This window comes from Scylla paramamosain, chromosome 8, assembly GCF_035594125.1.
Source record: "Scylla paramamosain isolate STU-SP2022 chromosome 8, ASM3559412v1, whole genome shotgun sequence".
NCBI lineage: Eukaryota > Metazoa > Arthropoda > Malacostraca > Decapoda > Portunidae > Scylla > Scylla paramamosain.
The window spans coordinates 4,455,877-4,470,000 of record NC_087158.1 but is presented as its reverse complement, the minus strand read 5'-3'; the positions used below and the strand labels follow the sequence as shown (position 1 = coordinate 4,470,000).

The following is a 14,124-nucleotide window of genomic DNA, read 5'->3' as shown; positions in this document are numbered from 1 at the left end:
TTCCTGTCCATGCTCTGCTTTAGCACTACCCACACTCCTATCCCCTTCAACTCTCCTCTCTAGCAGATATTCCTACTCTTCTTGTCTTCTCATTTTTACAGCACAGCTCCTTTCACAACACAGTATCCTTAAGTCTTCTAATTGTATTGCTACAAGGTCTTTATCTTTTGTTGCTCTGTATTATCTCCTGCAATGTGTTTTGTCTTACATGATTCATGTTTTGATGGCACCCAAATGCTCAATGTTTTCTTGTCCCTCAACAGATGATGGCTGGTGGTGTAGGCATCCCTGGGATCAAGTGGTGTGGTTCAGAAGGAGACTACAATGTAATGGTAATGGAGTTGCTGGGACCATCCTTGGAAGACCTCTTCAACTTCTGCTCTAGAAAGTTTTCTCTCAAGACAGTCCTTCTCCTGGCAGACCAACTTGTAAGATTTGATGCACCTGTACTCTTGTCTTTGAAATTACTGAATTGTTGTATACTACTTCCTTAAACATTGGGTATGCAAGAACATGTTGGGTTGTTTATTAGATTTTGTAGTATGTTGAAATATGTGAGTATTATGTCTAAATCCTTCCTTGTTAAGATATACCATTTGTGCCTAGATGCAATATGTACATGTTGCTTTATGTTCCATGTTCTTAGGAAATTTTCTCATTAAGTACCTTGTTTAATGTCAGTTTCACTTTGATGGGCATATAGGTATTATCTAGAAGTTTTTGAAAATTTGAAGAGGGAGCACTTGTGTGGGATATACTGAAAGTAACTTTTCTTGTTGCAGATCACCAGAATAGAATACATTCACAGCAAGAACTTCATCCATCGAGACATAAAGCCAGATAACTTCCTCATGGGCTTAGGAAAGAAGGGGAATCTTGTGTATATCATAGATTTTGGCCTCGCGAAAAAGTACAGAGATTCCCGCACACACCAACACATACCATACAGGGAAAACAAAAACCTGACAGGCACGGCCCGGTATGCCTCAGTCAACACTCACTTGGGAAAAGGTGAGTCGTGAGTTGCAGTGTGCCACCAGGAGGAAAGTGCATTGGTCTGGCTGAAGGGAGTTGTATACATAAGTGAGGGAGTTATCAGTAGGGGTCTTTAATTGTCTGAATTATTGACCTTAAATACAATATGTTGTCATTATTTTTTAACAGAAGCAGTTATTTAATATTTGAGATACAAATGGAATGTTTTTACATAAGATTCCATGTAGTTTCAAGCATTATACATATTTCAGAGATTTGTTAATCCTTTCAGTATTGTACAAATACCGTACTAATGATATATGTTTATAAAGCTTTAAGCTTTATAAACTTAAAAAAATTAAATGTGTTGTTCTAGATTGAACAGGATCTAAATTTCATTGTGCAACACTGGAAGGAGGGGTAGTTCTAAACAGAAAGACTATATTTGCCTCTAACTTGAGCAGTTATAGATGAATTATTTAACATTCACAAAGTAAAATTATTTCTTGTTCTGTATGTGTATTTAGTAGAGTTGAAAGAATCTGACAAGTGTTTAATGCTGTGTGTTTTTATTTATTTATTTATTATTTATTTTATTTATTTATTTATTTATTTTTATTTTTATTTATTTTTTTTTTTCTCCCTCTCTCCCACAGAACAAAGTAGAAGAGATGACTTAGAGAGTCTAGGGTATGTGTTGATGTACTTCAACAGAGGATCTTTACCTTGGCAAGGCCTCAAAGCTGCCACGAAAAGACAAAAATATGAAAGAATCAGTGAAAAGAAGATGCAGACACCCATTGAGGAGCTTTGCAGGGGATTTCCAAGTAAGATTGAGTGGCTTGTAACTTGTGTGGTTAGCAGCATGACAACTTGTTTACTCTCCTTGCTTTTTACATTCAGTTCTTTTCATTCACTGTTGTAGTTAATATGATGTGTTGGTTAAATGAACAGTTACTGTCTTTGTACTTAAGGACTAAAATATCATTTTTATAAAGATCATTAAAGGTTTTTGCCTGCTGTGTTGGAAATGTCTCCAAGAAAAGACTGTTTGGAAAGCATATAGTAGTTTCAGTAACAGTAGCATAGTTGCATTACAGAAGACTATTGTGTGTTTTAATCATTTTCTCTAACACCTCTTTGGATTTTTTCTGATGACTTGGGCAAGACAGAACAGTCTCCTCTCCTTCCTGCTTATTTATCTCTGTACATACTTCTATTCTCTGTTGCTGTCACACTTTCTTTCTTGTGTATTCCAACACATTGAATGAGGACTGTCTCCTTACACCCAAATCATCTATTGTGTTCATGTCAGCTCTTGTCTTCACATTTATCACACATCAGGGTGGTGCATTTCACATACTCCTACTTCCTTACTACACATGTCAAATATTGCATTTACTTTCTCATTATTTTCCACATCCATTCTACTCTCACCACATTGCCTCTCAAATAACACCTGTTACTGTGTGGATCTTAGACCACAGAATTAGATCTCACATGCATATGCTAATGTTAGATTCATCATGCTATCTTCATGTGCTTTCTTAGAACACATTCAGTGTTCTCAACATGATGCAATTTTCCCCAGATGTTTCTGATGCCAATGAGACATAATGAAAGGAAGTCCATGTGGTCATCATCATTACTCACCCATTTCCTGTGTGTGACTTGCAGCCTGGTGAGCCACCACTAGGTGAACAAGGTCGAAACATAAGCATGTATGGAGCCTTTCAAAAGGATGATGATGATGATGATGACCCATGGTTTTGGGAGATCCTTTTGCCGGAAAACAGCACCAGCTGAGGTTACAGTAGGTTAACTAGTGAGTGGTATGACTCATGTCATCATTATACAGATTTCCCATGGAAATGTAAGAAAAGATGTAAAGCCAGCAATGATGGAGAAATTATGTTCCTTGCACCTCAAGTGCAAGTTATTGAAAGTAAACAGATTATATATTTCTGTAAAATAAGTTACAACCATCAAAAAAGTTTAGATGCTGGATGTGTTAACTGCTGGATGGCTGAGGCTAATACATACAGGAAACCTACATTTGCCTCACAAGCAACTCTCTCTCTCTCTCTCTCTCTCTCTCTCTCTCTCTCTCTCTCTCTCTCTCTCTCTCTCTCTCTCTCTCTCTCTCTCTCTCTCTCTCTCTCTCTCTCTCTCTCTCTCTCTCTCTCTCTCTCTCTCCTCTCTCTCTCTCTCTCTCTCATTTGCATTTGTTTGCCACAGGTATCAACTCTTTGTCTGTTCTTATTTCTTTTGTCTCTCCTCTCTCCAGCTCTCCCTTGCATGCTCTAACTGCTTTACTCAATACAATTTTCACCATTCCTTGTTTCCAGTCCAGTATCTCTGCCTGCAGCATTTTCTTATAGAAAGGGAGGACAGGAATGGGATTCATAGTTTATCACAATAGCTTCATGTATCCATCATGAACTCTCTTAAGATACTGACTGGATCCAAATGGTGAAGCTGCAGTAATAGTCCTGAGAAACAGTATAAGGAACACAGAGGGTATGTTTGTACAAACCCCAGGATACTTAGATGAGAGACTAAGAATGAGAGACCCAGGAGACACACAACTGATAACTTTATTACCCACACAAAGTATTCAACAATTTGTGACAACATTACTGAGGGAAGAAGTCTTCCTGGGGATGGAAATTACATGGTCCACTTTTGAGATGTGACATGTTTGTTGGCCTCAAATTCTATTCTGTCACTGACCCTTTGAAAAAATATGGGAGCATGGTAGAGTCTATACCATTGAGATCCTTTGTGTGTCAGTGTAACCATCGGCTCAGTCCAGTGCGGATCACACGGAACATTGAGTGACATGGGAAGTAAGTAGCTTACCATCTGCTTCGTACCACAACAGTTTGTCTTTACAAAGAAAGTAAGTTGCTTCTTGATAGATCTCATAGCACTCACTCTCTCTCTCTCTCTCTCTCTCTCTCTCTCTCTCTCTCTCTCTCTCTCTCTCTCTCTCTCTCCTCTCTCTCTCTCTCTCTCTCTCTCTCTCTCTCTCTCTCTCTCTCTCTCTCTCTCTCTCTCTCTCTCTCTCTCTCTCTCTCTCTCTCTCTCTCTCTTTCTCATGCCCAATAACATATACTGTAAGCAGTTCTGGAAATCTTCATAATTTTACTGCTGTCTTTTGATTATGAAAAGTTTGTTTCTAATCAATAAAGGTAATTCAAATACCATTAAGTTGAACAAAATAAAATAGATCATTTTCTGATGGTTTTTGATGACCTGAATCACATTTCCTATGTGACTGAAATGGATATTATCATAGCTGCCTTGTCCATAATGAAAGGAGACAATTTATAAGAACATAGTAAATCAATACACGTGGACTGTTTCTGCATAGATTTATTCTGATGCCTGCAACATTTCACCGGGCCTTATTGCCATGCATCTCAGTCTGTTTAGACAACATGGTAATACATATCAACACACATTTTCATTACCATACATTACAGGCAGCAGTGAACAACAACTGGTAATATTCTCTTTTTTTATGACCTAAATAGGGGTGATGGTGTGTAGGGGTGTGAATGCTTGTGATTTGCAGTTTAAAAGATCACTGAGGAGACCACTTCTTTATTTTTGTGTCTTGCCAAAAGAACTGTGCACATGACCCTCTTTACTTTCAGATGAGTTTGCCACGTACCTGAATTTCTGCCGGTCACTGCGGTTTGAGGAGAAACCGGATTACAGTTACCTAAGGCAGCTCTTCCGACAGCTCTTCCACCGTCAGGGATTCACCTACGACTATGTCTTTGACTGGAATATGCTCAAATTTGTAAGTGCTGGTTTATCAATTTTTGTTGACCCATTTGTGTACATTCAGTAAATGTAAATGATAGTTGAATTTAAGATTTGCCCACTCTTTCTCATTTCTCCACTTCAGCCATTATTCATATTCATTATTCATCCAAATTATCAAGCTCCTCTTCCTGTTTCTTGACATCTTTTGAAATCCCAAGTCTGATCACCTGCAAGTATTGCACTTCTCACACAAGTATAAACAAGCATGCAGTCTAGCTTTTGTGTGCAGGGAAGTCTTTATTCCCACAACAAACTGTCTACCTTTCACGTGCAGGGAAGTCCTTGTTTCTACAACAAATTGTCTGCCTTAAATGTGCAGGGAAGTCCTTGTTCCTACAACAAACTGTACCTTTCATGTGCAGGGAAGTCCTTATTCCCCCAACAAGCTGTCTGAACTTGATGCACAAAGTGGCTATTCAAAGCTTGCCAGTTCCAAGAATTCTTGAACATCTAGTAATTTTGTTTTTTTTAGAAGCTATAGGAGTTATCCAGTACCAGTATCCTAAGACTTATACTATAGACATAGTACAACTCAATCTTGATTTACAAAGAATTATAATCATATTTTTTTCTAATGTAAGTGTAGAATTCATATTTATGAATAAAAATCAAGATTTTATTTCACAAATTTCACAAACTTCTTAAAGAATATTTCCCTTCTACATTAAAAAAAACTTAGCTTTCAAGATGAGGAACCTGTGAGATACACTAGCAAAATAGAATGATTAAATTAGCAAGAATATTTATTTTATGAGAGACACAGAATCTCACATAACAGGAAAAGTATAATGTAATGAGTGGGAGAAGGAGAATAAATATACTTTTGAGGAGTGAAATACCATTGTACAGTCTGCATGTTGATCCTGTGTGTGACACTTGATGGAAACCATGCTTGTCCTTCACTTGCAGGGAGGGTCACGGAATCAGGAAAACGAGGTGGAGCGGAGAGACCGTCAGAGCCACAAACCCCAAGCCACAGGTGCCACGTCTCGGATACGACACGACACCACTGTCGGGGGTGTGTTGCCTTCCCCAACAGCGGGTGAGTTGCAAGGCCCCCCAACACCCCCCGCTGGTCCTGCCCTTCCACCCCCTGGCCATCACACCCCTCACCTCACATGACCTAGAGACCACAAGAGCAGTACTGCTCAAGACTTCTTGGGTCCCCAGGTCGCGTCCTATCATTAATCGTGCTGGGTGTCTTGATTAGGGGGATCACTTGATTTTCGTGTGCATCTCCACCCTCATGAAATTACTGGTCAGGGTATCACCTCTTCATCTCCCTTCCTCTCATCTTCCTCTCTTGTTTCCTCCACCATATCACAACCTCCTGAGTCCCGTTTGCCATCTAGTCTAATTCATGTTTTTCTCTTCAGTCTTAAATGTGTATTCTTAATAGATTTGCTAACTTCATTTGCTTTTCTTACCTAATTTATATGTAGAATTTGATATTGATAGACTACATATTGCTTCTTGTAGATTTCTTTTTTATTCATGCTAAGTAAAATTATATCATGTGTTTTTCTTTGTATGACTATTTTATCAAAATTTCACTGGCACGAGGGCTAATGTTCAAGGGCCACTGTATACTTTTGGCTCGATTCTTTCTGCTGTCAATATTAGAACTGCCTCTAAACGAATCTAGCTCATTCTTTGACAGTCAAGAGAGAGTGCCAATTGATATTTATTCAGTAAAGTTTATTTTCTAATCAGATACACTGAAAATCTGCCTTACTGAATATTTATAGAACACACTAACACTGTCATATAATGAGCATGTGTCTTTCTCTAGTTAGATGATCTTATATTTTGCTTTCCCCTTTACAGGGAAACCACTTGTTATTTGAACCCCAAGGAACCAATAACCATTCAATACTCCCGGAAATCAGTTGATAGCAATTAACAACTATAGGTTAATCTAGTACCAAGAAAGTTCTACCTGGACTTCAGGAAAGCCATCTTTCAGTTCTGAGACCTCTTTCAAGACCAGTTCTTCATGTAAGCTGCACAGAATATTATGCACTGATAGCAACTTCACTGCTCCTTGTAAGCACCTTTGTATCCTTGGTTTTGAAATATGGAAAATGTAGCTATTAACGGCAGACTGAAGATGAAGGTATTATTTGGTATCTCCATTAGAGAATCTTGAACTCCAGATTTTTTTGTAAATAGTTGTTGCCTTTTGTGTTGTATATAAAGTAAAGATAAATTTCATTTTTCTGCTGTATTTTTCATATAGGTTAGGTTCCATCAGATATCAGTCGTCCTCAATCTCATTTATACAGCATTTGTGACCTAGATGGTGACATTCATGTGGTTTGTGTGTGTTCTTTGTACTACAGACTCAGTGCTTGCTCTTGATCTGCACGACTGTTAAATAAGAGACGGATGGATTGTAGAATGATAGGGCATTTGTACATGTACAACAATTGTTTTTACCATGATGTATGACAGTGGAATGAATAAATACATTTCAAGTAATGCTTTGTACTATCTTTTAGGTGTTCCTTCATTTATGACCTTGGCATTAGCCCTCTTGCCTTATTTGATTTTATTATGTTTATTTTTATTATTATTGCTATTATCACAAATCATTAACATACATCTTATTTTCACTTTTGCTTTGCATGGCATTTTCTCCTTAAGAATGAAGAAGAAACTTGAATTTTGCACCACACTTTGTTTTCATGAAGCTTCCTTTGTTTTGTTTCCGCACATTATGAGCGACTTCAGTGCAGGTGAAATCCAAGGCTTTGTACTTTGTGTTGACGAGTGTGTGGCAAAACTTTATTCAACAGGTCTTCTCATCTACAGAATTTATGTAATTCTTAGGACAGTAGTTATAAACTTGTGATGTTAGATTTTAAGGGCAAAGGACACAAATTTATTCATATACTTTTCTAAAACTTCACTAGAATCAACTTGCTTTAAATCATTGGATATAATCATGTTATATATACTTTAGTTTCTAAATATTGAAGAACATTGTCAATGAAAGCAAGCTTTTATGCAACTGTGTAGAATTTGTGAGTTGTTTTTGACAACAAGAGTTAATATGCAATTAACAGTGACTACCTTACTGTTCTATTCTTACCTCTTTTAGTCTCAATTCAAATACTATCCTCTTATGTGGTAAAGTAGGATTTCATACCTTAAGTGTGGATATTTATATTATCAGTATTTCAATTCTGATAATTCTCTCAATACTTATATACTATGTGCTTATTTAAACAAATACTTGCCATACTTTCACTTCATTCTGATAATGTTTTTCCTTCCACAGTGGCCAGTCACAGCTTCTCATGGGTCTCTTCACCTCATAATTGTATTTTGTATGGGATCATTCATTCTTCATGTATTGTCCATTGTACCTGCTCTTCACTGATGGTTCACACACATCTTCATGCAGACAGTCAAGTGTCTGTGTTTCATTGTAAACATAGTACTGTAGCAAAATTTGTTTGGAAAGAACCAGATGTCTTCAGTTTTTTTTACAAGTGATATGATTTTGGTATGGCCAGATTTAAGGTATATTTGTTTGAATATTATCTTTGTGTATGATGTTTTCACACAAAATTGCTCAGAACTGGAAGAACAAGAGTTGCCGTAACACTAATCTGATCTAGAAATCATGCCTATGCTTCCTCTTTCCTGTCAGCACAGCAGCTTGTTGGTGCACATATATTGCTCTTGTTGCTTCCCAAGGTTTTATATAGTTTAGATATTTTAATCACATCAGTTAGTTTTAGCTTAAGCTGATTTTTTTCTTTTATGAGCACAAAATGAAAATATCAAAATATTAATCATCAGAAAACATCAAATTTGCATAAACTCATTTGCACAACTGTTAACATGTATCGCATCTCCAGTGGCAGGAGTGTTGTGAGTGCAGCGATCATCTGCCACACTGAGAGGGGGCTTGTGGATTGGGCTTATAGGTCAGCTTATCTTACAGTGATTTATTTAGTGTTCTGTTTAAAAATTCTATTATTTTATATATATATATATCCAAGCCATAATTCCATGCTCTGTTCCATCAGGTAACTGTCTTCTAACATCAACTGTTTGCACTACCTCATTGCTCACTTTAAAGTAACACTTTATAACTCATTGCTCATGTATAAAGTAACACTTCATTAGTGTTACTTTATACATGCTCCTCAAAATTCTAATGTCAATTGTTACATTTAATTTTGTCTTTTGCCCTGCTTCCATATTCTAAATTTCAGCCCTATAATGCAGAATGCACAATTGGTCTGCCTAATCTTTGCATTAATTTCAAGTGATCTACATCTGAACCCTACATTAATTTCACCTTACATTTATCTTGCTTCCCTCATTCTAAACTTTGCATTACTTATCCATCCACATCAACATGCAATCTACCTTTTTTAGGTAGTTTTCCATTCATAACCACATAGATCCTTGTACCATACACCATCCTGATACACTTCATTATTTAACTCTTGTTTTCATTCACTCTTATTTAATTTTCTCTTTTACATATCCTTTCAAACTTCTCAACCAGCTGTGCCATCTGTAAGTATCAGGTGATTCAGTTCCAGTCTCTATGATCATTCATCAGACCTTTTGTACCATTCACCTCTCACATCATCCATACAGACATTCAATAATGAAGGGGGCATCACACATCTCTGCTGCAGCTTTACTTCTGGAATAGAAAACCACTCACTCATGTTACTTTCTTCATGAATACATGTTCTGCTATTCACATGAAAATATTAATTTCTTTTAATTTATCAATTCTTAATTTAGTCATTAGTTCAAGTATGTGTGGACTTGTGGGTGGCTGTGTCAGATTGGTGAAGATAATTGATACAGAAGTGTGAGATGTGAGACTCTGGAGATTAAAATGGGGTGGATGAGCACTGTGAAGACAGTTTGGATGCAAGAGATGTTTGTAGAGCAAGGAAGAATAGTCATGTGTGGTTGGAATGAATAAAGAGTAGTTGTGAGTGAATCATTGTTGATTGCAGATTCAGGAAGATTCACCCACATCTCTTGCAATCAGATGATCAGGGCAGGTGCAGGGAAGGAGGTGCCTTATTAATATGGTGCAGCATGAGTAGTTGTGTTGTTAAGGTGTAATGTGGAGGTACCTGGGTAGGTTGCACAACTGACCTTGGTGCATTATAGATGATGAGAATATCTCTCTCTCTCTCTCTCTCTCTCTCTCTCTCTCTCTCTCTCTCTCTCTCTCTCTCTCTCTCTCTCTCTCTCTCTCTCTCTCTCTCTCTCTCTCTCTCTCTCTCTCTCTCTCTCTCTCTCTCTCTCTCTCTCCCCTCCCCAATGGCCTAGAGGGTAAAATGTGAGGTGATGTTTCTGATGAGTGTGAGTCCTCATTTTGGGATGTTAAGTCTATAGGGGATAAATGAAGGTTCAGTGTTCTCTTTGAAGGAGTAATGATATATTTCATGAATGATAAAGAAAACGTTTAATATATATACATATATATATATATATATATATATATATATATATATATATATATATATATATATATATATATATATATATATATATATATATATATATATATATATATATATATATATATATATATGCTTGTGTTCTGGCTGATGTTCAAGTTTAACAAAACTCAACTTGAATTAATTATGTATTAACTGATAGAGGTGTGTATCTTAAGTGTCTTGTGCCAGATTCATTCTTTACCTGCTTTTATTTCCTGTCTGTAAGCTTAACACATTACGGCAATTTCTTAAGTGTCCTGAGACAGAGTTGAGGTATTTGGAGTAGTGACAGGTGAAGTTCCTCTGTATATTTTGGTGTTCCTCAGGAATCAGATCTGAGTCCCAAAATTATGCCAAAAAAGGGAAGCTTTGATGTATGTATTTAATGACTGGAAAGAAAAAAAAATAAATAAATAAATAAGTAAATAAATAAAAAAATGAGAATGAGAATTATAAAGAGGCAGGACAGTCAAGGTTGACAAAAATCCACAACATTAATCATGATGGTTTGAGTGGTGAAAGTTTTTTATGCCTTAGATTGATTTCTGATGTGAGACAAAGCTCAAACATTAATTCACACAATTGTGGGAAGCTGATATAGTAAATTAATCCACAAAGGAAAGTTATAAGAGAAGAATTACTATAAATAATAGTGTACATCAAAAACTATTGTTTGTTTATGTTTCTATGAAGGCCACGAAGGTGAGGTCCTGTAGGGAAGAAAGAACAAGGGGAAGCTTAGATAAACAGACAGACAGCCTCAAACTTTGCATGCATCCTCTACGATGCAGAAATATGGTTTAAGTCCCAACTGGGATCTTAGTTGCTTTAGTAATGGGGAAATAAATTATTTTCTTTGTTGAAAGAGAGGAATATTTTTGTTCAACTGCAGTCTTTTATCATGTGAAATTATTGTTACATCTTGTGAAGTCATTTTGTTCTTAAATTATTTCTATGAACATTGTGAATCAATTGAACCTAAAAATCATTGCCAAGAAAGTTTGATGTCTTGAGTAGGAAAAATAAATATGAAAAGATAAATTTTGGAAGGCATTTATGTTTTTGTGAGATTGTGCATATGATTTCTCTCTCTTAGTTTTCTGTTTCATTTTCATCATTAAAGATCCTATCATTAATTCTTTCCTTCTGTTTAGACTATGTTTCTTCTGCAGTATGAGTAAGAGTATAGGTCTGTATTTGGTAATCCAAATTTACATATTCATGGAGTCCTCACATCACATAATTGTGTTCTTAATTTGAGAAATTAGTACTTTTGACACCAGAAATAATATGGCTTACATTATGTGATAAATTCAGCATGTTCCCAGAGTCACGGATACTGTTCCCATTTCTTGCTTAAACAAGAAGTCCTTGGATTGTGGGGCAGGCAAAATTACTGGTAACAGATATTGTTCCTAGTGTCCCTTTGCATCAGAGTTCATGTGTGTGTGTGTATAACTACTGGGTGAGCTACAGATAGGACAGGTGTCTTGGCCAGAAATGTCTTCCATGTGAGATCACACCAACAAACTTTTTCTTTTAGGACCTTTAAATTTTTTGGGTGCATTCTTTTATTAAAGATGTAATATTATCTTCATATCATGTTGCATTTATCTCCAGATATATTCATAAATTCACAGTATATTATCTTCAAAATACTGCTAGGTGAAAATACAGCACTCACATTTGCATGTTACATTACCATAAGAATAATTTACTGTTTTGTGCAGGTGTTGGTCGACTATGATCTGGGAGTGAAAGTGAGCAGCGTGTAAACATGCGAGTGCATCGCACAGCCACTTCCAACATGCAAACACCAGAGCTCTCAAGACCATCAGACAGAGGAGTGGAGAATTGGGCTAATAGGTAAATAATGAGGCTTCTCAAAAATGTTAGTAAGAGATGTGCTTGCCATATATATTTGCTTGTTCTTATAAATACTGTAATTTTGCCAATTTGTCTTCCAGTGTGAGTCCTCCAGTATCTGGAGGAGTAATTCGCCGGGGATCAGCTGGCAAGGATGGCACTTTCCGATATCCAGCAAAGAAATGAAGACTTGGCTCTTTAGCTCATTTTGCAAAGTGACTTTGTAGTGTTCCTTGTGATACTGTCAGCATGTGCTGACTTGTAATGATCAATACTATAACCTTAAGATGCACTGAACTATCGCTGAAATTTGTGTAGTGGTCTTTGTGCAGACATTATTCCTGCAGTTTGGGGGAACGTTGGATTCAACAGGGAGGACTCTGTTGGTCAGCAAAGCTCAAGCTTAATTGCTTGCAGATGATGTTTGTAGAATTTGTGAACTTAAAAGTCATGGCCTTAAATAGTATTTTTTGAAAATATACAACTTTTTTTAATAACAACTAGGAAATTGTATGCATGAAATGCACCAATTACCTGTCAGGGAAAATGATTGCTAGAAGTCAAGAAGTTCTGCTTTCAGTAATCAGGACACAGTTTGGAGGGACAATGTGTGTTGTGTGTTGTTTGACTGATGTGGGTGTTTAGGAATTTCATTGATGTCACTGATCATAGAGATAAGATTAAGTTGTATATTTTACAATACTATTGATCTCATTGCCTGCAGGTCGTCATGGGGCATCATTATGGTAATGGTGATGGTAGGACAGTGGGGGGCTGCCCAGAACCATTGTTTGGAGAGGTGTATCAGGCTATCAACATTAGCTTCATTCACAAAATCTTTCTCAGTTGCTTTCATTATTTTGTTATGGATAAATCATTATTTTATATATATATATATATATATATATATATATATATATATATATATATATATATATATATATATATATATATATATATATATATATATATATATATATATATATATATATATATATGTATTTTTTTTTTTTTTTTTTTTTAAGAACCTAATGAAAGTTACTGCCTTGTTTTGGATTACTCCATTTTCTTTGAACAGATGCTTTGTCTATTATTATTTATCTTGATAAATTATTATTATTTGCACTCAAGGTGCAAAAGTTTTGTGGGTTATGATTTTCTTACATTTTGCACAAATCTTAGATAATTTGCTGGTCTGTGAATGTAAATGTAGCATCAGGTTTGTTGCCAGTTGTCCACAATTGATTGCTGGGACCTGGGAGCAGTGTCTTAACACATCACAACATCATCACAACACTTCACCAGTGTACATTCAGAAAAAAAATATATATATATATATATCTGTGTTTAATGTAATGCATTCATTGGATTTGTATTAGGCTACTTTATAGGGAGTTTAAATTGTTCCGTACTCTACAATGCATTGTCTAGTGCATCTCAGACAGGTTTGATTATGCAAAATGTTAATCAGTTGGTCTTAAAATTAACTGTACACATATAAGTAGGTATGATTTTTTATACCAAGAGGCTTCATCTTACCCAATGAACTTCTCACTGTTTTATATTCATAGATACACACAAAGTACTGATAATTTACTCAACCTTCTCCACCAAGAAATTGTATGTTAAACTTTGAACTTGCCACAAGAAAATGCTTACAATTTGCACTAAACACTAATGAACTCTTATTGAAATTAAATATTATTAGGTCAGCACCCTTCCTCTTCTCTCTCTCTCTCTCTCTCTCTCTCTCTCTCTCTCTCTCTCTCTCTCTCTCTCTCTCTCTCTCTCTCTCTCTCTCTCTCTCTCTCTCTCTCTCTCTCTCTCTCTCTCCTTTGTTTCATGTGATATCATTGCATTTATCCTTCAGGTTTTATTTAAGTAATTTTAGATTATTCTGCAATGGGGTACTAAAGTTTTGCTCTTGATTGGGAAACTCATATGAAATTTGTGA

The 14,124-nt window shown here is 36.1% G+C and overlaps 1 protein-coding gene across 3 annotated transcripts in view; it reads left to right on the top strand.

The window, feature by feature from the left end:
- Positions 1-12,495, top strand: part of LOC135102728 (casein kinase I-like) — a 20,976-nt gene extending 8,481 nt beyond the window's left edge. Inside the window, exons 3-9 of one of the 3 annotated variants that reach the window (XR_010269750.1) lie at positions 264-428; positions 783-1,011; positions 1,632-1,802; positions 4,638-4,786; positions 5,722-5,854; positions 12,035-12,170; positions 12,272-12,495. Coding sequence is in view for 2 of the 3 variants with exons in the window: in XM_064008230.1 (XP_063864300.1) it covers positions 264-428; positions 783-1,011; positions 1,632-1,802; positions 4,638-4,786; positions 5,722-5,934 (927 nt within the window). In the remaining variant the exon portion in view is untranslated. Of the gene's footprint in view, positions 1-263; positions 429-782; positions 1,012-1,631; positions 1,803-4,637; positions 4,787-5,721; positions 7,295-12,034; positions 12,171-12,271 lie in introns of those variants that run through there. The other 2 variants (XM_064008231.1, XM_064008230.1) reach the window with 2 other exon arrangements.
- The last annotated feature ends 1,629 nt before the right edge of the window (positions 12,496-14,124 follow it).